Below are 21,174 nucleotides of genomic sequence, written 5' to 3' on the forward strand. Positions count from 1 at the left end.
TGATCAGGGGTGTGCATGGGAAGACAGCCTGGGATGTTAGAAAGGGGACCCTGAGGCTCCTGATTTACAGCCCGGACAAAGGTAAAGCTGTCTGTGTTCAAAGTGCTGCTTGGCGGCCTAGACTCCTAGAGTCAGAAAGAGGGAACTTTCAGGATGTGGGGAAGAGGGCCAGGTGTGACAAGGCCCCCAAATCCTCACCCCTGCTAGGTAGAGTCAGACCCATCTGCCCTTGAACCCAGGCTAGCCCACCTTACACTAGAGATTCCCAACCTGTCCCACCTCTGCCTGCCTGGGATCTTTTTATCCACTAATCCCTGTACTCTAAAGGCTGGATTGGCCTTTACCTGAGGTCAGGGAAAAGGATGCGCAGCCAAGCCAGAGAAGACGGCTGAGCTGTATCCACCATGCTGCAGAGACAGAGCCCTGGCAAATGGGGGCTATAACTGTGGGGGTCGAGGGGGGAAATAGCCAAGAAACCTAAGTAGGCAAAGTTGAAATTGGGGAAGGAAGCCAGGCTACGTGATGGGTTTACTTAAGACCCTTTCAGGACCCTGGCTCTGAGCCTCACCATAAAGAGAGTCCTTGGTGTGGCCTAGCCCCTTCCCCTTATCTCTGCCTGACTCTGCTCAGCTTCCTTCCTTTAGTGTGCTGGGGAGGGGGAGGTGCCTTGGCCAGCCCCACAACCAGCCAGGGACCCAGGGGACAGTGGTGGATTCCATCCTTGCCCTCTCCTAGCTGGGATATCTCACTTCAGCTACTTCCCAAGTATTAAGGCTTCCCTGGAGTCTTGCTCAGTGACTGCCTACATTTCTAATCAAGACTTTGCCAGGATGGGAAGGAGAGTAAAAGACAGAAGAAACTGTGGGGTGGCTGTGTGTGTGTGTGTGTGTGTGTGTGTGTGTGTGTGTGGGTGGGTGCTTTCAGGGTCCCAAGGCTAAGCAGTGCTATCCACTGCCAGCTATGTCCTGTGCTGTCCAATTTCCAGATCTGAGAAACTGAGCCCTCTATGGGCTGTGTAGAGACTTGAGGTCTTGCAAGTGGCCTCCTACTTGAGAAACAGGGCTTATATCATAATAAGGAAGTGGAGTGTTGTAACCACAGGCCCCGGAAATTGGCCCCTCCACTACCCAGCCAGCCTGTTTGATTGGCTCTTGGCTTTTGAAAACAACCAAGCAGAGGTAGGGTGGGGCTGGGGCCAGGGAACCAACAGAGGTGACACAAGGTTGACACCCTTATTATAGCTCTGGGGACAAAGGGCAGGGCAGAGCCCATGTAATTGTCTGACCCTTCCCTCTCTTGTCTTTCTGGACCTCATTTTGCCTGTCAGAGAATGGGAACTCTTGCTGGTTCAGTGCAGAGAGGATTGAGCGTAGTGCCTTGAGAAGACTCCTGGGGCATTGAGGATGAGTAAAATGTTTAAACAAATATCCCTTAGTTAAGGAGGTGTCCCTCTAGTTTAAATGATAATATCTATTTAGTAAAGGTGAATTCATTTGCAGCTAATCCATTCATTTTTTGACTGTGACCGAACACCATAATTGCTTAGAATTTTGCTCAGTGCTGGGCACTGTGCTCGTACTATCATGCTCAGCTGACCAAATACTTGATGCTCCTCTCATGAGCAAACACAGGGCAGCAGGGATGGGGGAAAAGGCTGGATCCAAACCCAGGGCACTCTCCTTTGCAAGCACACGCTTACTAGACAGCCCTTGCCTGCCCAAACTGGAGTCTCATTCCAGCCTCTAATTGGCTGAGTGCTGTGGTCATGGTCGCTGCTTCTGTTCCTTCAGATGCTTCATTGCCCTGCCCTGTTGTGGTGAAAGGAGATGAAGGAAATACACACAGCACCATGCAGATGCACCATACCACACATTCTCCAAGTGTGCCTTAGCTGCCTGTCACCTCCGAGGCCTGAGCTCCCAGATCCTTGCTGTTTTCTTTTGGGTTTTTAGAAGCTGCTGTTCTCCTGTTCTGAGGTCCTTGTGACTGTCTCCTGCCTGAGCCACTCTCCAGGCAAGGATGGCTCTAGCAGAGGTTTCTCAGCCTTCCTCACGCTGCATGCAACCCCTTTAGTTAATACAGTTCCTTATGTTGTGGTGAATCCCACCCATGAAACTGTTTTTTTTTGCTACTCCACAGCTGTAATTTTGCTACTGTTATGAATCATAAGAAGATTGGGGGTTGGGGCTCTGAGGGCTCTGTAGCCCTGGGGCAGGCGGTGACCTATTGGATGCATTGTCCCCATCTCTGGTGGGCTCCTTCATTTACCTCCAGCTTTTCTCGGATATGGGAAAGAGAGTGTACTATGGTCCCTATCCCCAAATGCAAGCTACCTGTCCTCTCTCTATGCTAAGCTGTCCTATTTCAGGGAGGTGCACTTCACCAGAGAGCCAGCTGCCTGAAAACTTGCAATAGGGAAAGGCAGCAGGACCAGTGTGGTGGAGGGAGGCTGGCTGCCCTCCATCCCAGCCAGCCAGCCAGCCAGCTGCCTGTTGCTTGACATTCCTCAGCTGGGGAGTGTCCCCTGGGCCCAGCCCCTACTGAGCTACCCCCTACCAGATGCAGATGCCGGCACAGCTCTGGGATCTGGGTTACGCCTGATGCTTCAGTGTCTCCCGTCTCTTGGGAGGTCATGGAAAACCCCTACCAGATGCCCTGAGATGGGGGGTGGAGGGGCAGAGAAAGCATGGCTGAGTGGCAGTTCCCTGAGATGGACTTGCCCTTTTTCACAGGCTCCAAAGACAGAGGGGTCAGACCCAACTCCATCTCAGGAAGCGCCTGGTGCTGCTCACAGCATGGCCACTGGGCTGGCCAATCACAGGCTGGGGTATCTCCCTCAGACAGGGGCTAGCCTTCTCCAAGCCTCCTCCTGCTCTCTGGCTTCTGACATCTCATTCGTCTGCTTGCTGCTTCAACCCCAGCCTGCTGTCGGTTCTGTTCTGGATTGTGGCCTTGACACCGAGGCCACAGAAAACGAGGTTCGCCTGGTGAAGGTGCCTCAGAGAAGGTGTCCTCTCTGTTTCTGCTTCTGAGTATGACTCAGAGCTCAGTGGCCAGGACTCTAGGATGAACTGAAAGTAAAGTTGAGGACATTCCCTTTGGAGGGGGTGGAGTTAGAACCCGAGACACCCCAGAGGTTGTTGTGGAGTGTTATGTCCCTCCCCATGATCTCAGAGGCAGAAGTCAGGCAGAGAGTGTTGACCGGCCCTTTTCACCAGGTCTGCCAGAGCCTCGTAAATCCATGCCCTTTGACCCCACAATATAAAGCCTTCTTGTTTGGGGGTGCAGCCCCATCGTTTCCCTGGGGGCAACCACAGGAGGGCTGGGCTCCAGATGCCTATGGGAAGCCAGGGGAGGTTCCAATAGGCAAATAGTGATAGGGTCCTGGTGGCTCTGCTCCTAGTATACCTGGGATTTCCCTCACTCTACCGAAGAGTTAGCACCCTGAATTAGATCTTGCCGCCCTGATGGAGAGAACACCAACCCTGTGGGAAGATGCCTTGTCTCAGCAAAGTCAGTTAAAAGCCAGACTCCCCTGAGGGAGCAAGGATTTCGCTTCTAGCAGCCTTCCCCAGAGTTGGCAGGTTGCCAGGCTGCCTAGGAGAAGTGTGTGTGTGTGTGTGTGTGTGTGTGTGTGTGTTTGCACGCACACACAAGCACGTGTGTTTGGGGGGGTGAGGGGGTGCTACAGAGGGCAAAGGAAGCCTGCTTTCTACAAATGGCCCAGCTCAGCCTCCTTAGCTACAAAGCTTGGAAAATGCTTTCCCTCCAGGCAGGCAGCAGGCAGCAGGCAGCAGGCAGCAGGCAGCAGGCAGCAGGCAGCAGGCAGCAGGCAGCTGTTGGTGGGATCAGCAGGGATTCTAAAGGGATTGGTTTCCTCCAGCCTGACCCCTATGGCCCTGTTTAGGGGTGCCCCCCCCCCGCCGCACCCCCCCCCCCCGTGACTGGGCACACTCTTGAGGAGGCTGCTTCAAATTCCGTCTGCATCATTGTAAATTGTGGGGACTCTGGGCTTGTGCAATGTCCCCTTTGGGATTTCAGTAAAATGGGGCATGCATCCCTCACCCCATAGTGTTGTGATAACCCAAGAGTGCATGTGGCACCCAGGTTCTCAGATGCTCTGTTATGTCGTCAGATGAAGCTAGGGAGTGAGAGGAGGCAGGAAGGAGGGCAGGCCTGCTACTGCTACCCCCAAGGAATGATTTCCTCCGCTCTCAGGCTTGCCCTTCCAGGATCCAACAATCTTTACAGGCAGGAAGTTCTTTTTGCTAGCTTATCTAAATCCCTGTGGCTGTGGCTAAGTTCCCCTTTGATCTTGCCCAGTCTCTGCTGAGGAAGAGCGGTGTCCTTGGCAGGTCACATAGCTTAGCGAAGTGACTGTATGAAAGGCAGTCTGGAGACCACGAGGGTCCTCTGGGTCCCTTCTGTGTCTCTTGCATCCGTGAGCCAAACACGCACCACGAAGAAGACAGCAGCTGGCCTTTCCCTCTGCCCCACCACCTGTGGTTGGAGCTAGGCATGGGGATTCAGGCTGGGCACGAGGAGGAGCCAGCGGGTCTAAGCTGCCTTTGGTTTCTATCAAGCTTGGATACAGTACAGCCAGATGCTGGGTGATAGGAGTCCTTTATGGTCCCTCTGGAGCTCTCCCACCAGCCCCCAAGGGCTCATTCTCAACATCCCAAGGGACTCCTTACAACAAGACAGACATGCTTTTAGCCCCATGAAACTCCTTCCGAAGTGTCTATGTTGATTATTGTGGCCATCTGAGGGGTAACTCTAGATCAGGCCTCTGGTTCCTGAAAGCCTGGGGGTAGAACTGGGGAGAGAGTGTCTCTCGGTCTAGAATCCCTCTAGTGCAAATCTTACACCAGCTAGTGTTTGTGTGCATGCTAATTTTGTGCAAATCTCAGGAAAAGGCAGCCTCTGGTTCCTTATCAGTCAAATGACCTTGAGCTTGGGACAGGATAGAGACAAATTGCTCCTCACTGGCTATGTGATATACTATACTGTGGTGGCCCACCGTGGGCAAAGTGATGGATGGTATCTATCAAGAAGTTGTCTCACCCCTAAGTACTGATGTCTACTGTACTGGGTGAAATGAGTTCCAGGTAAAGCCTCAGGTGCATATTTTACATATCAAAGCAGACCTGGCCTCCAAGTTCTCCCAGCATCCCTCAGTCCCTACCTGGCACACCCTTCCCCCAACCCTGGTCTTTCCAGACCCTTCCCTCAGGAGGCTCTTTCTTATATAATCCAGACATTTTGCGCACATGCTCTCTCCCTATCTCCCCTCCCTCTCTCCTTCCTTTGGTCCCTCCTCCCTCCCTCTCCCTCTCTCCTTTCCCTTCTCTTGCCCCTCCTCCACTTCCCATGGTGACTTCCCTCCCTGGCCTTGGTCCTTGGGGCCAGTGAACTCATCTGAGAGTAGCTTCCAAATAAACCTGCCTTTATTATATTCTAATCCGGCTTGAACGGTCTCATTTCACTGGCAGAGAAATAACCTATCACTAAGGACCAGAGAGATGGCTCAGCCTGTAAAAGTACTTGATGCTAAATCTGATAACATAAATTAAATTCCCAGGACCCAAATAGTGGAAGAAGTAGATTCCAGTGGTTGTCCTCTGGCCTCCACATGTGCATCCTGCCATACACACACCTTCACAGGTTTATTACATGCATGCATCCATACACACATACAAACATAAAATGCTTTGAAAAAAAAGTTTCTGGCTCTGGAACAGCTCTTGGTTATTTTAATGTCACCGCCTGTTACTTTTCATTAGCAGAAAGTCTTTAAGTGTAAAAAGCTGCAGCCTTGGAGGTCTTGAGTGAGGAATAGGGGAGAGTCCGTTAGGAACTCTGGGAGATACCTAGCCGCTAGCTAAGTAGGTAAGACTAGTTTTACCAAAAAAAAAAAAAAAAAAAACCACAGCCAACCCCCTAGGAGCCCAAAGTCACTGGGCGGAGCTTCTGGGAGGGGTGATTGGCTGCCTTTGTGTGATGTCACTTGAGGCCCTAAGGTGAAGCTCCGCCTAAACTTTGGTGGCGACTGTTGGGTCTCTGGCACGTACCATGGCTCACCTAGCCATTATGCTCTGCAGAAAGCGAGTTTTGCCCTTGGCAGTCTCTCAGCAGCCCCTGGCCTGCCTCCTCGCTGTGTCCTCTGCCCTTCACTTTGCTACGGCTCAGTCCGGCTCCTGATGAGCCAAAGAACCGCTGAGCTCAGCTCTTCCCGTGGCCCTAGGCTCCGGCTGGCTGCCTTTGTGCCCGCCTCGCCCGCCTTTAAGTCTCTCGGCTGTGGCTCATCGCTGCGGGGGTGGAGGCGGCCGCCCACATCACGCCAGCCACTGTTCGCTTGTGAGCGGAGGAAGCGTGGTGACCTCAGCCACGGTGCCAGATCCTGCCTCTGAAAAGCCTTGGCTGCGCCACCCTGCCTGCCGTTTGCCAAATGGCGAATAGTCCGGCTCTGTTCAGCGAGATTCCGGGGGTGGGGGGTAGGGGCTTTCGGAGAGAGGCCCTAGGTCCTCCCAACAGGGTGGAGAGAAAGGATAGAGGGTCTTCAGTGAGAGTCACAGTTAGGCTACCAGCCTTCATTGATAATAGGCAACAGGCTTGCCGGCCATAGTGTGCCAATTCCATTGTTTTAAATGTTGCATCTTTCCGCTTGCAGATTTTCTATTTTAGGGTATATTCTAATCATTCAGTGATGGGTTTCAATATGCCTGTCTCATGTACTTTGATCTTACACCCACCACCCTTTTATGTTCCTGTTTCCTCCTGACTTCTGGTCTCCCCTTCCCTCAAGTCTTATTTTTAAGTTTAAATTCTACATATGAGAGAAAACGTGATTAGGGTTTCCTGGGTCCAACTTAGCAACCTCTTGGATCATTAGTCCATTTCCTGCAAATAACACAATTCACTCTTGGCAATGGCAAAATAGTATTCTATTGTGTTATACATACTTTTTTTTAAGCTATTGATCTACTGATGATCACATGGGCTAATATCCATAACCTTGCTAATTTGAAAAAAAAAAATCTGTAGAGAACATGGGTGTGCAGGTGTCTCCGTGGTCTGCTACATTTGATTCCCTCTGGGATATACCTAGGAGTGGCATATCCAGTTCCTGAGATAGTCTTTCTTGCCTTCTCAGGTTCTGTGCTTAAGGTGCACGCCCCTACTTGCCTCTTCCTAGTCCTGGTATAGTTGGTAGCTCTCAGGGGCCCATGGTACAAATGGAAGAACCTGGCAACTGACCCCTGACCCCTCCTTCCATGCCATTGGGAAGGACACTGCTTGAGTGGTTGCCATCTGTGCCCGTCCCGCTATAAAGAGAAACTTCTCCCTTCTGTAGGTCACTGCCATTTTGAGGACAACCCACAGAAGTGACCTCATCCAGAGTGGGACCAGTGGAAGAGGCTGCTGGAGGGGAGGGCGGTACAATTCTTAAAAAGCTAAGACCACGTAGATCTATATAACCCAAGTGCAGGCTGAGGCTTGGGCCGTGAGAGACAGGACAGAATCTCCAAATCTCCACCAGGCACCAGAGATGAGCTCAGCTGTCACATGACACTGTGTCCTCCAGGGCAGGGCAGCCCAGTTCCCTGCTTGGTGCTGCCTGAATGGACATGGGGCGTGCAAGCCCGCTCTGACAGGGGAGGAAGTCAGTAGCACTGTGGGCGTGGGGTCTTTAGAGGAAGCATCGAGGGAGTTGGGAGAGAGCTTCTAGTCTCAGCCTGAGGAGAGATTGGACCCCAGCCTTGTTTCTCACTACCTGAGTGACTTAGGCTTGGTTCCTGCTGGGAAGTGGGGATTAACATCCTAGCTCATACACCACCAAGGCAAAGTGATGGTGGATGCTGGCTGGCCTACTACCCACACACATGGGAATGTCTGTGAGATCTTCCTTCTTTGCTCGCTCCCGCAGCCCCTCATCCACAAGGCTAACACACACTGTGCCTTGTCCAGATCAGCTATTCTGAGAATTAGTCACATACCCACTTCTCCTTACAAATTGCATCCCGCTGTTTTGAATAGACTAGCAAGAAGCTAGATGGCTCTCTGATGTATCAGGATGTGTAGAACCGAAAATATAATCCCAGGGAGACCCCACAGCCCTTGCTACCTAAAGCCCTGACTGACCCTAGGTGTACCCTTCCAGACTGCTCTCCCTGACTCTCTTCTTTGCTGCCCCCTTGGAAGCTCTGGCGACTGGCTACTGAAGACCTTGGGAGGGCTCTGATAACAGGCCTGCTCTCTGGGCCTCTGGGGACATTGATTCAATCTTCTCCAATCGCCGGCATTGCCATCTGCCTGCAGTAATTAAATGGTATTTGAACTGGATCCAGAAATCCCATCACAGGCTGTCACGTGGTGGGGAGGGTGTCTTCAGAAGCTATGCAGTCTACGTAGTTAAGAGAGGCCTCCCAGGCTGCTGCGATGTCCCCTCAGTTCACCAGAGAGCACCCACGTGCTCTGGGAGGAAATATCCAGTCTTAGGCCCCTGCAGCCCCAGGGCAGAGCCAAAGCTCTCATTTCTATGCTATGCCATGCCTCACTCTCTGCAGCTGCCCATGCTCTCCTGGTGTCTGAGGCTTCCCTCCACTCTCAAATCCCTGGTCCTCAGTAGCAATGTGTGTACTGCAGGGTTAAGGAAGGGCTAGTACGTTCAGCCTGCCTGGGCTTGAAATGGCTCCTCACTGTCTTTGACTCTGAATGACACCATCCCAACTTCCTTATCTGTTAACTGGACACTAGCAAAGACCTCCCAGGGGGTTGTTGTGAGGTCAAGCGTTAAGAAGCCTCAGTTCATAGGCCTGGTCTGGCATGCAGTGGTGAGCCCCGGGTGGGTCAGCAGCAGTGGTTAGGGCAGAAGTGGAAGCCAGCATAGGAGCCTGGGATGGGGGTTGGGGGTTGGGGAGAGAAAAGCTTCCGGCCTGAAGGTCCAGAGAGAATGAAAATGAATCAGTGTTGCTCTTTCTGTCAGAAACCAGTTCAGGCGAACAGGTGAAAGGCTAGGACGCTAGGCTCCTGTCCCTGTACAGCTCTTAACAGTTAGGTAAGAGTGGTGACTTCTTTGGGCTTCCATTTCTTTCTGGAGAAAGTCACTCACTAAAGTGACTGTTTACACCTCCAAGGAAACACTCCTGAAAAAAACCAGACTCCCACATATGGATAGAGTCTTGCCCAAGTACCCACCCTTCCCACAGACACCTACCCCTCCCCAGTCCTTATCCACAGCAGAGCGGAGTGGCAATCTCGGGTGCTCCTCACCCAGCTGATGGCTCTGAGTGGGCGTTTGGGGGAAGGAGCAACTGGGACAAGGACATGATGGTGATTTAGAGGTGCTGGGGTCTGCAGCTAGGCACCTCTGGGCCATCAGTGGGCAATTGCCCCAGACCCTGGTGTTCCTTTCTTCTCATGGTAAATGTTGGCTTAGAGAGAGGAGCCTGACAAGCAGTTCATTGTAAATGCGCGGCCAATGGGGCCACTAGCGTGAGTCCATGGCAGTAGAGCCTACCCCCACTCTTGCTTTGGGATGTCTGAAGTGTACTTTCTGCCAGTCCTTGCACGCGCATGCTTACTGACTCATGCTTGGTTTCCATGGGGACCTCATCCCGGTGATGCAGCTTTGAAAAGGGAATGAGGGGGTGGATGGATGGAGACAATTTCGCCCATGGCTGGCTCCCCACTCAGGACTGATGCCACTTGTCCTCCACCTAGGGACTCCTCCTCTGAACCAGTATCTGGGATGTAGATCAACCCCGTGGCCCCATTTGCTGCCTCGACGGGGTACTTTCCATTGACCCAGGCTGCTTTAGTTGTGTTTGGGCTTCCGTTCCTGGAAAGAACCAGCACGTGTGTCTGAGAGCGTCACAAAGCCCTGGTTGCCGCATTGAAGACCCTCATAGCCTCTACAGGTCCCTGCCTCTGTTCTAACCTTCTCCTAGACTGGCTCAGAAGAATGTGGTCAGGAGTTGTAGGGTGCTGCCTCTCCTGTCCTTCTCTCTCCATCCTTGGCCCTAAGCTGTATCTCTCTAGAATGTGCTAGCTTTCACCTCCTTCCAGGCCTCTGGGGGTCAGGGGTTGTGGCGGTGGTGGTGATAGTATGCCTTTGCCCAGGTTTGGTCCCTTCACTCTCTGGTGTACAACCTTGGGGTACTCACTGGGACATTCTCATTGGACAATCATAGGAATAGATACCTCATAGGTTTAGAGCGAAGAGCACATGAATTAGTTTATAGAGAACATACTTAACGTACACTAGGGGTACCAAGCGTTCAATCAATGTTAGCTACTACTGGTTTGGGCGATATGCATATGTGTTACTGAAACCATTCCCTGGAGTTTCCTATCCTCTTGCCTTTCCTGGCTTGTGGGGTAAACAAACCGAATTATGGCTGGTAACATAAGAGGATGGTCTGTCACTTCTACCCAGTTGGTGCTGATCCAGGGCTCTTTCCACCCCCGAGCAGGATCCGGCCCCAGCTGTCAAAGGAGAAGATTGAAGGCTGTCACATCTGTACCTCCGTTACCCCGGGAGAGCCCCAGGTCCTGCTGGGGAAGGACAAGGCCTTCACCTATGACTTTGTCTTTGACCTGGACACCTGGCAGGAGCAAATCTATTCGACCTGTGTGAGCAAACTCATCGAAGGCTGCTTTGAGGGCTATAATGCCACAGTCCTAGCCTATGGACAGGTAAGCCACTGCTACCCAAACCAGTGAGCTTGTCAACCTCAGTCTCCCTCCACCCAGCGGGGGAGATAGGCCCACAAGAGAGCAGTCACTCAAGGCCCATTGTGTGCTTTTGTCTGGCTTCTGAGTTATGGCTGCATGGCTGGTTAGCAGAAGCAGGCTTTCATCAGGGAATTCTACAGGGTTTGTCTCTGGGATAGAAGAGGTTCACTGGTCTAGAGGTAATGGGTAAGAGGATTTGGTCCACGCCAAGGCTTCTGGTTCCCCAGAGGGGACAAGTTACCACCTGTACTCTGTCTTTGCCCGTGCAGACAGGGGCTGGGAAGACATATACTATGGGCACCGGCTTTGACACAGTGACATCAGAAGAGGAGCAGGGCATCATCCCAAGGGCCATTGCACATCTCTTCAGGGGCATCGACGAACGCAAGCGGCGGGCACAAGAGAAGGGTGTGACTGGGCCTGAGTTCAAAGTCAGTGCTCAATTCCTGGAGGTACTGTGGCCTTGGATGGTGGTCGGGTGGGAGATGTGTCAGAACCTAAGACCATGGAAGCTGATGCCCCCCACCAGTATAGAGAAATAAGCCTAGGGAGCCCTGGAGTTATCTATAGGAGATGAGTGCCCTGTTTCTGAGAGTGTCTAAGCTAGGGCTACAGAAACACTTGGTAGCTGAAATGTTTCCTGCGTCCGATGGGGCCTAAGATCTCAGACCTTGGCTGATTCTAGCCCTGGCCTGGTCACATCGCCAGTCTAAACTTCATCTGCAAAGTGGGCTTGACATCTCTCCTTTCTTAGGGGCTAGTAAGTCTGGCATGGAAGCCTGACCCTGGCACATGGCGAGAACCCTGCTTCTGTCTCTGGCCCTCATGAGGCCCTTCCTCTGCCCCCTAAGTACCTATCTGTATCTTTTGAGCTGAGACTCGTCTCAGTACAGCAGCGGTTTCCTTCACTTCTGGTCTGCCAGCTTCAAGAGGTATCAGCCTGAACTGGGCAACCGTGAGCTTTGGGGAGTACACGAGAGGGTCTCTGGGCTCTAACATTTGGGCTGTGCTGGAAAGTCAGCAGCTCTGGTAATACAGGCTCTGTCCTGGAGATGGCCTTCATGGGAGAAGGCTCTAGAAAGGCGAGTCACCTTAGTATTTCTCACAGGAACCTGGCCAGGCTCCTCTGAAACATGTGGTCATGTAGTTCTGATTCCTAGCATCTAGTTTCCTCTACCAAGGAGCCCTGCTCTGCTGTGTTTAATGGGTTTGGAGCCACCCTACTCTTTTACCTCCCAACCCTGATGCTTTTCCTGGATCTTGTTGACCCTCAGAGGAATGGACAGGGCTGAGGCTTGTCCCTGTATACTGTATCTTTCCTGTGCACCCATAGCTGCTGCTTTCCCCATAAGGGACCTGTATTTTAGTCTTTTGGGTTACATCTGTGTATATATGCACATAAGTGTGTACATGTATTGTTGTATAAGTGTGCATGAGTATGCATGAGTGTATATGAGTGTTTGTGAGTGCATGTGTGTATATATATATATGTGTATATATATATATACATACATATATATATATATATACATATACACACATATACATGTATATTGGATATACGTGAGTATGTGTGGTTCTTGCTGTCTGTATATCGTTGAGCTTGTCGCTGTTTTCTTCCCTTTGCCATTCTGTTGCCATGGAGAACTTCCATGCTAGCAAGTCCAGGCCAAAGAGTGCACCACAGGGGCTTAACTGATGCAGTGTGTCTACACCAATACAAGACACACAGACACCATGAAACTCTGTCTCCTCCATCTCTTCCTTCTATTTCCTCTTCCCCTTCCTGTGGGGGTATTTTTGTCCCCTTAAGGCCATCAAAACTTGGATGTCTGAGGGCTGCAGTGCCCTCTCTCTGTCTCCATAGGTCTTGGCTGCTGCCATCTCCCACCCCACCCCACCCCACCCCACCACACCCCACCACACCCCACCACACCCCACCACACCACACCACACCACACCACACCACACCACACCACACCACACCACACCACACCACACCTCTTCCCCTGGCTTTTGACATCATAGCCTTTCTGCAGTTGAATTTCCCACAGTTGCAATCTTCTGATCCCAGGAATCGCCTCAGCAGACACCAACAGAAATGGGCTGGCACAATGGTCTTCCAGAAGGCTGGGCCACAATGCCCGGTCTTGCACTCTGCTCCTGGGCATCGGGCAAGGCACACAGCCATTCGTCCCCCATCTGAAGTTGCCTGAAGTTGCCATCACTTCTATGTCAGGCACCATGGTGCTCAGAGCTTCAGCGCTCAGGGCACTGTCTCCTTGGTGTCTTCAAGCTTTGTCTTCCTTCATCTGGAATCACAGCCTCATGCCTTCTCTGCCAGCCTGGCAATAACGATGAGATCCTTTCAATTCAGGCTGTGGTTTCCCCATCCTTTAACACCTAGGACCTGCATACTTCATCCTTGTCCTCAGCCTCCCCTTGGAGCTGAGAGCTGCTGGATGCTGTTCCTCCGGAGAGTAGAGCACCATGTGCAACCTCCGGATAGCACTGCTTGGAGGACCAGGGTTCAGCAAGTTAAATTGCAGAGCTTGTTTCTGCTTTAGCAAATTGAGATGCTCTTGAGGCTTAAGCATGTACCATATGACCCCAGCCATGCTTTCCTCCCTATCACAGCTCTACAATGAAGAGATCCTTGACCTATTTGACAGCACCCGTGACCCCGATGCCCGACACCGCAGGTCCAACATCAAGATCCACGAGGATGCCAACGGTGGCATCTACACCACAGGTGTCACTTCTCGCCTGATCAACTCCCAGGAGGAGGTGAGCATCTTATACATGGGCATCTTTAAAGGCCAGAGCCCTACAGCACGTGGGGCCTGAGTCCTCTCCTCTGCGTCTGTCCCCAGCTGATCCAGTGCCTGAAGCAGGGCGCCCTGTCACGTACCACAGCCAGCACCCAGATGAATGTACAGAGCTCCCGATCCCATGCCATCTTCACCATCCACCTGTGCCAGATGCGCGTGTGTGCCCAGCCTGACCTGGTGAGGTGCTCTTGAGGGCCCAGGAGCTACATGATCTAGGGATGTCTCAGGGACAGGACAAACAAACGTGGGCCTAGGCTAGGAACTCCAGAGGTGGGGCTTGTCTCTATCTCTCAGTTTTTATTTCTCTCCAGCCTCTCGTCTCATCCATGCAATGGAGTGAGACAGAGTAATGTTAGTGTGTCCCAGCAGTGTCTGCTCTCAGGTGCTGAGCACCCATGAGGGTTGCTGCTGTGCAAGCTACCCTCACTCTCATGGATGGTGGTACTGTGGGGCGGAAGGCTAGCAGAGGATCAGGAGGTACGGTCTGAGTGAGCCGATGTCACCTTCTGCTGCAGGTGAATGAGACCGTGACTGGGCTTCCAGATGGAGCCGCCCCCACAGGCACTGAGTACGAGACTCTCACTGCTAAGTTTCACTTCGTGGACTTGGCTGGCTCAGAGCGGCTGAAGCGGACAGGGGCCACCGGCGAACGGGCCAAAGAGGGCATCTCCATCAACTGTGGTCTGGTAGGCAAACTGAGAGTCACCAGCCCCAGGAGCCAGATGGCACAGACTAAGACAGGCCATATGCTTCAGTGGCTGCCCAGTCGTTCTCTTTGGGCTTCTAGCTGCTGACTGGAACACCCAAAGGACCCTGTTAGCTCCTCCCTTAGCCCTCAGTTTATCAGACCAGTCTATGAACCGACCCAGGAGCCCAAGTGTGGCGCTAGCTGCCTTCCTGTGTGACTCTTCAGCTCTGGCTCTTTCTCCCACAGCTGGCCTTGGGCAATGTGATCAGCGCCTTGGGGGACCAGAGCAAGAAGGTCGTGCACGTGCCTTACAGGGACTCCAAGCTCACTCGGCTGCTCCAGGACTCTCTTGGAGGCAACAGGTATTTGATGACTGAGTCCAGGGAGGTGGTGGAGTTGCTGGATGCAGACCACTGACATAGGCTGAGGTCCTGACTCCCAGGGAAAGGCGACCTTCTCAGCCTAGGCTGCAGACTTGGTGGCAGGGACTGGGAGGGGTTGGTTCAGTGACTTGTGGCTAGGTAGACTCAGTTTCATTGTTTCACATAAGTGGGAGAAAATACTTAAAGGCAGCCATATAGCCCAATGAGTCAGGAAATGGTAAGTACCAGGTCAACAGAGAGGCCATGGCACACTTTCGTCTCCAAGCAGAGGATTCTGTCATTAGGCGTCAGCGCTTGTTAACTGTTTTCAAGGGTTTTCTTCTTTTGATATGGAAGATCTTAGCCAGGTGGCCCAGGGTCCCACATCCCAGGTTCTAGGTCCTTTAAGTGTTAAATTGTGGGGAGGAGGGTCCGGGTGAAACAGAACCTCAGCTATGGAGCAGTGCTCCTGGGTCTGGCTTTGTCCTTTGTCCTCACCCACCCTGGTTCCACTCTTAGCCAGACCATCATGATCGCCTGTGTGAGCCCCTCGGATCGGGACTTCATGGAGACACTTAACACTCTCAAATATGCCAACCGGGCCCGCAACATCAAAAACAAAGTGGTGGTGAACCAGGACAAGACCAGCCAGCAGATCAGCGCGCTGCGGGCTGAGATCGCACGCCTGCAGATGGAGTTGATGGAGTACAAAGCGGTAAGCACTCCCTCACTCCTTACCTTAGGAACGCTGCCCATGAGGGGCCGATGCCCTGCTCCACACCTTGCCCTGTAGCATCCCACAACCAGATTCTGAGCAGGCCTCCCAACTTTGCAGCACCCATCCATCCTCATGTCTGCTAGGCATCGCTGTGCATCAGATGTGGGTCCCAGTACTGGGTTTTATGGCAAAACCAGTGCAGGCTGAGCTGTCTAGGCTTAGAATACACTGTGTAAGAATTTGAACACCCTGGTTATGTAGCATGGGTGTTTGGTCAAGGGAAAATGCTTCCCAGGTGCTTTTTGTTGTCCACAGTGTGTATTGCGTTGGAATAGATGAGACTGCCCCACTGTGGAGGAGTCAATGACAATGGGGACACAGGTGTTGCCCAGTGTGCTGCAGGGGAAGAGGAGTTGGCCTACTTGCGGTGGCGGTGTGTGGGGCGGGACTTTATGGAAGGGGCGTGTATGTGGATTTTGAAAGTCAAATGAGATATCAGCAGAAGGAGGCCAGCAGGCATTCTGGGTAGAGAGCAAACAATTAAAAAAAAAAAAAAACGCAGAAAGGAGGAAAACGGGCGCTTTGAGGGGCATATCTAATTCTAATATCCAAGGCTGACGTCACCCACTGGTAGCACCTGGTCTGAATCCGGCACACAGATGGGTGGGTTTGTACTTGACAACTCATTGGAAAGTCAGGAAGTCTCCACATCTGTGGAAAATTTGTCTCTGCTAGCAACTGGCACTAAGTTGGCTGGAGTGAGTAGCAGCGTCATGGTTTATTAGATGAAGAAATCTCACAATTCACACACAAACAAGCTGTACGTTTACAGTCGTAGCCTGTTGGTAAGCAGTCAAGGGCCGCCGACCTCCTTCTGGTAACTCAGAACACAGGTCGTTAGGATCAAGGAGAGGAAATAGGTGGTGGCAATTCTGCACCAAATTTTACCCTTATAATAAGCAGGGAGTATAGTAACATCTGTGGGCAAAAGAATAGAGGGAGGATTTCAAAAGGTGAAATTCATCAGTTTATAACATTTAACCTGGTGTCAATACAATGGACAACTCTGTAAGCCCAATGTCTTGGTGACCTGATACACGGTCACTGCTTCAGCTGTAAGGTAGACAGTAAAACATGAGAGAGCAGAGGTATCAAAAGAGTGGCTTCGTCTATTACACTGTGACTTTTCTCCACTGCAGTTCCCACCACTCCTTGTTGTCTTACACCGAGGCTGACTCACCCATGGATGCCAATTTGTTGGCCCCGTAGGGTTTTGTCACTTGGACTAGCGTTCCAGGACACTGAAAGTGACTGACAGCTGGATAAGTCAAGAATTTGGAGATTTTGTTGTCAGAGAGAGAACTATTTGGTTGGTTTGGTGTTGCTTTTAGGAGGAAACTTATTATGTAGTCCAGGTTTGCCTGGAACTCATTTTGCCCAGGCTGGCCTTATAAGGCATGAGCTCCCAGTGAGCCCTCAGTGAGCCCCCATATTCAGTGCTATGTAAGGCTTTTGGGCCTTAGGAGATAGGAGCTACATTAGGAAACCTGGAGATAAAGACCAGAGTCCCACCCTGTCCTGGGGAAGGCTGAAGGTGATTGGAAGAGGATTGTCATGCATCCTCCCATTGGGATTCAGCACCTGACTGCCCCCTGCCTGTCTCCATCCCAGGGCAAGCGAGTGATTGGGGAGGACGGTACAGAGGGCTACAGTGACCTGTTCCGAGAGAACGCCATGCTGCAGAAGGAGAATGGGGCGCTGCGGCTCCGAGTGAAGGCCATGCAGGAAGCCATTGATGCCATCAACAACCGGGTCACACAACTCATGAGCCAGGAGGCCAACCTGCTTCTGGCCAAGGCTGGTGAGTCGGGGTATGGCAGACTAGCTCAGAGCAACAACGTGCCCCCCAACCCCCACCCTCAGTATCAAGCAGGCTATGGCAACCAGCCAATGCACAGATCATTTCATTTACGCATTTCTCCAGCAATTTAACATGACACACACACACAGCCTTCCTCTTAAACATGTAAGAGGCACACAGTACATTAAGTTAAGGATGAAAATCCCCTCAGCAGACTCTCCACCCACATCCAGAAGAAACCTTCCTGAGCCGCTCGCTGAGTGTTTTCCCACGCGTTCTCGGTACATTTGTTTTGAGTATAAATGCATTCAGATATATCATGTGTACGTGTGTGAATATGCATTGCATTTTCTCTATATGAGATCATACTTTCTATTTTATGACTTCCTTTTTTTCGTTTAGCAGCATGTCTTATAAATCTTCATATCCATAGCCACTTAATTTTTAAATGACTGCATGATGGTCCATCTGTGATGGCGAATAATTTATTGAACAGCCTCCACTGATGGCTGTTTAGATTGTTTCCAATGTCATGCCATTATCCAACAGTGCTCGGATACCACTCTGATCATGTTCAAGCATTCCCTTCATGTAGATTCCCTTATGGAGACACCTGGGTAAACTAGCACACTGGAGACTCGTGCAAGCCTTAGAGCAACAGCCCCAGTCCTTTCTGCTATCACCCGCTTCCTCTATCGTACCTCTCTGCCTTCTCCATCCAGGTGATGGCAATGAGGCCATTGGTGCTCTGATCCAGAACTACATCCGGGAGATCGAGGAGCTGCGGTGAGTAAGCCTGTCCGGTAGGAGCAGGCTGGATGGACTTAACCAGGCCGATTTTACGAGACTCACCTGGCCCCACCCTCCTCCACACAGAACAAAGCTCCTGGAGAGTGAGGCTATGAATGAGTCCCTCCGCAGAAGCCTCTCCCGGGCTTCCGCTCGGAATCCCTACTCCCTGGGAGCATCTCCAGCAGGTCCAGCCTTTGGGGGCAGCCCCGCCACCTCCATGGAAGATGCTTCTGAAGTGATCCGCAAGGCTAAGCAAGACCTGGAGCGGCTGAAAAAGAAGGAGGTCAGGCAGCGGAGGAAGAGGTGAGTGGAATGTTACTACCACCCCTGACACCAGAACATTTGAAGGTGAACCCCCCCCAACACCATCCAGGAAGATGGCTCCCCACCCCATGTATGGCAGGACCACTCCTACTCCACTCTCAGGGCATCACTAGTAATGCTTTGGAAATTTCTCAAGCATGTACTCAATTTGGAGGAAAGGTACCTTCTCCAGCCTTTTTTTGTGTCTATCTCCACCAAGGTCAATTTCAGGGGATAGAGCAGGGGAGGGGGAGGATGCTGGAGAAGAGCCATTCTCTACAAAGCTCCTGCTAGAGAATGGTATTGGTCCCTAATCTAGCTTCAATTTTCCTTCCAAAGCAGCCCAGAGAAAGAAGCGTTCAAGAAGAGGGCAAAACTCCAGGCAGAAAACAGTGAGGAGACAGACGAGAACGAGGCTGAGGAGGTGAGGACCACCCTGGCCTTCCACGGGCTCATGTCCTCGTTGGGGTAGAGACTTCGTCAGTGTTATTGGGGGTGGGGCAGGGAGTTGCCTTTAGTTGATCCTTGAGTTTCTCGGTAATGCTGACTTGTTGCCATGGTGATCTCCATCCCTTGGGCCTTTGCCTCATCCCAAATGGATGATGCTAGCCTGAGCATCCTCCACAAGGGCTGTGCCCAGGCTACCAGGAGTGGATGGTCTCCCAGAGGAGGGTATGGCTAGCTCCCACCCTGAGGTCTTGTGCCTCTCCCAGCCTCTGCCTCGGGGGTCCCGTCTCACCAGGTGGGTGCAGCTGGCTGATGGTACTTTGTGCCTAGGAGGAGGAAGAGCGAGATGAAAGTGGCTGTGAGGAGGAGGAAGGTCGTGAGGATGAGGATGAAGACTCGGGCAGTGAAGAGAGCCTGGTAGACTCAGACTCCGACCCTGAAGAAAAGGGTGCGTGGGCTGGGGCTGGGGCTGAGAAGAGTTGTTGGCGGCCAGTCCCCCAACAGTGGGACTGTTGATCAGACCTGGGCTTCCCAAGAAGAAATTCAGATGGACCTGGGTGGAGTCAGGCCTGCCAGAGTGCTTAGAAACTGCTTGTCTAGACAGGGCTCAGACTCCTAAATGAGAAGCCAAGAAAAGCAATAGTAAAGACAAATAATGGGGGGGAGGCATTAGCTCTCCTTCTGTGCCCACCACTGTGCTTAGGCTGACCCTTGAAGAATCCAGTGTTCACTACTACCTTGGGCAAAGGTATTAGGCTCCCCCGAATCAACACTGAGCATGCTCAGAGAGATCCCTGGCCCACTTTGGTAGATTCAGAAACAGGGCATTTGAATGGCTTTGGCTGACATCAAGAACCCCTCCTTCAATGTGGAGACATCTGTCCTTCAGCTCTGTCCTGTTGTCTGTCATCTCTCACCCACAGGGTGCTCTGGGCCACTTTACCCTCCCCCCACCCAAGCAGTCCCATGTCATCAGTCATGGTGGCATAGGCCTATGAGCCCATCACGGTAGGAAGGGCATTAGACTCCCTCCAAGCTTCTGAGCCCAGCTGTGTATTTCTGAGGCTGCTCACTTTAGTATCGCCTCACCCCTCACCCGGCAGTATTCCGCCTCCCTTCCTGGTCACTGATTGGTCACTGCTGACCAAAGGATGCCCACCCACCACACTCAAACTGTCTAGACTTCTCCCTTGCCCCTGCCCCTGGCCTGGGGCTGAGTCTGGCTCTGTCTGATTCGGCAGAAGTGAACTTCCAGGCCGACCTGGCAGACCTGACGTGTGAGATCGAGATCAAGCAGAAGCTGATCGACGAGCTGGAGAACAGCCAGCGGCGGCTGCAGACGCTCAAGCACCAGTACGAGGAGAAGCTAATTCTGCTGCAGAACAAGATCCGGGATACGCAGCTGGAGCGTGACCGCGTGCTGCAGAACCTCAGTGAGGCCAGAGCCATGCACCTCCTCCCCGACCCCCTGTCTTGTCAAAAGACATCCCCCCATGGTGCACAGGGACCTCTGAGCGAAGCACCGTGACCTTTGGCCCGTAGTTAAAAAGTTCTTGTGTCTCACCCAGCTTCTCTGCTACTTTTGTTTTTAAATTACATTTGGGGCATGTGCATGCATGTGTATGTGTGTACGCGTGTGTGCAGACGCTAATGTGACATAGCAGACACGTAGAGGCCAGAGGACAACCTACAGAAGAATTCTGTTCTCTCCTTCCACCATCTGGGTCCCGGGGATTGAACTTTGGTCATCAGGCTTGGCAGCAAGCGCCTTTATGTGCCGAGCCACCTTGACAGCTCAGCCACTCCTTTTTTTTGAGACAGAGTCTTGCCATGTAGCCCAGGCTGGCCTTGAACTTGTAGCAATTTTTCTGCCTCAGCCTCCTTGGTGGTAGAGCCATAGACAGCACAGACAGGTGCCACTATGCCTAGTGCACGCTCCCTCTCTCTCTCTCTCTCTCTCTCTCGCTCTCGCTCTCGCTCTCTCCATCTTATATGTTAAAATCTCTAATCCTTTATCTCCCTAGGCCTGTGCTAAGATACCTCCCAAACCCCCACTTACTATATTCAGTTTATAAGACTTCCCAAACTGTCTTTTTCTACTGCCCTGCAGCCCTCTGAGCCAGTGATTCATCTCCTCATCCACTTTATTAAGCAAATGTTGGCTGAACGGGTGTTATAGAGCAGGTGTTATTCTAGGGACTAGAATTGTCTTAATGTGTAAAATCCCTCTCCCAGAGTGCACACTCTGGCGCAGGTGGCAGCATAAAGCAGAATTGCTATCGGGGATGGCACACCTAAGTATTTTTTTATATATATATATGGCAAGGAGAGGGGACAGGGAGGTTACCGATGGGGTGGGCTGGGCAAGGCATAGAAGGGTACACAGAGTGACCTTGGAGTAAGGCTGAAAGAGTAAGTACGTCAGGCTCTTTCTT

At 52.0% G+C, this 21,174-nt stretch overlaps 1 protein-coding gene across 2 annotated transcripts in view; it reads left to right on the forward strand.

Moving 5' to 3' along the window:
* Kif21b (kinesin family member 21B) overlaps nt 1-21,174 on the forward strand; it is a 46,612-nt gene that overhangs the window by 2,734 nt on the left and 22,704 nt on the right. For both annotated transcript variants that reach the window (NR_153829.1, NM_001039472.2), the window contains exons 2-14: nt 10,476-10,698; nt 11,007-11,189; nt 13,375-13,524; nt 13,611-13,745; nt 14,084-14,254; nt 14,503-14,618; nt 15,138-15,333; nt 17,008-17,197; nt 17,920-17,983; nt 18,074-18,292; nt 18,635-18,716; nt 19,070-19,187; nt 19,981-20,172. Coding sequence is in view for 1 of the 2 variants with exons in the window: in NM_001039472.2 (NP_001034561.1) it covers nt 10,476-10,698; nt 11,007-11,189; nt 13,375-13,524; nt 13,611-13,745; nt 14,084-14,254; nt 14,503-14,618; nt 15,138-15,333; nt 17,008-17,197; nt 17,920-17,983; nt 18,074-18,292; nt 18,635-18,716; nt 19,070-19,187; nt 19,981-20,172 (2,039 nt within the window). In the remaining variant the exon portion in view is untranslated. The remainder of the gene's footprint in view (nt 1-10,475; nt 10,699-11,006; nt 11,190-13,374; nt 13,525-13,610; nt 13,746-14,083; nt 14,255-14,502; nt 14,619-15,137; nt 15,334-17,007; nt 17,198-17,919; nt 17,984-18,073; nt 18,293-18,634; nt 18,717-19,069; nt 19,188-19,980; nt 20,173-21,174) is intronic.

This window comes from Mus musculus, chromosome 1 (genome assembly GCF_000001635.26).
Source record: "Mus musculus strain C57BL/6J chromosome 1, GRCm38.p6 C57BL/6J".
NCBI classification, from domain to species: Eukaryota; Metazoa; Chordata; class Mammalia; order Rodentia; family Muridae; genus Mus; species Mus musculus.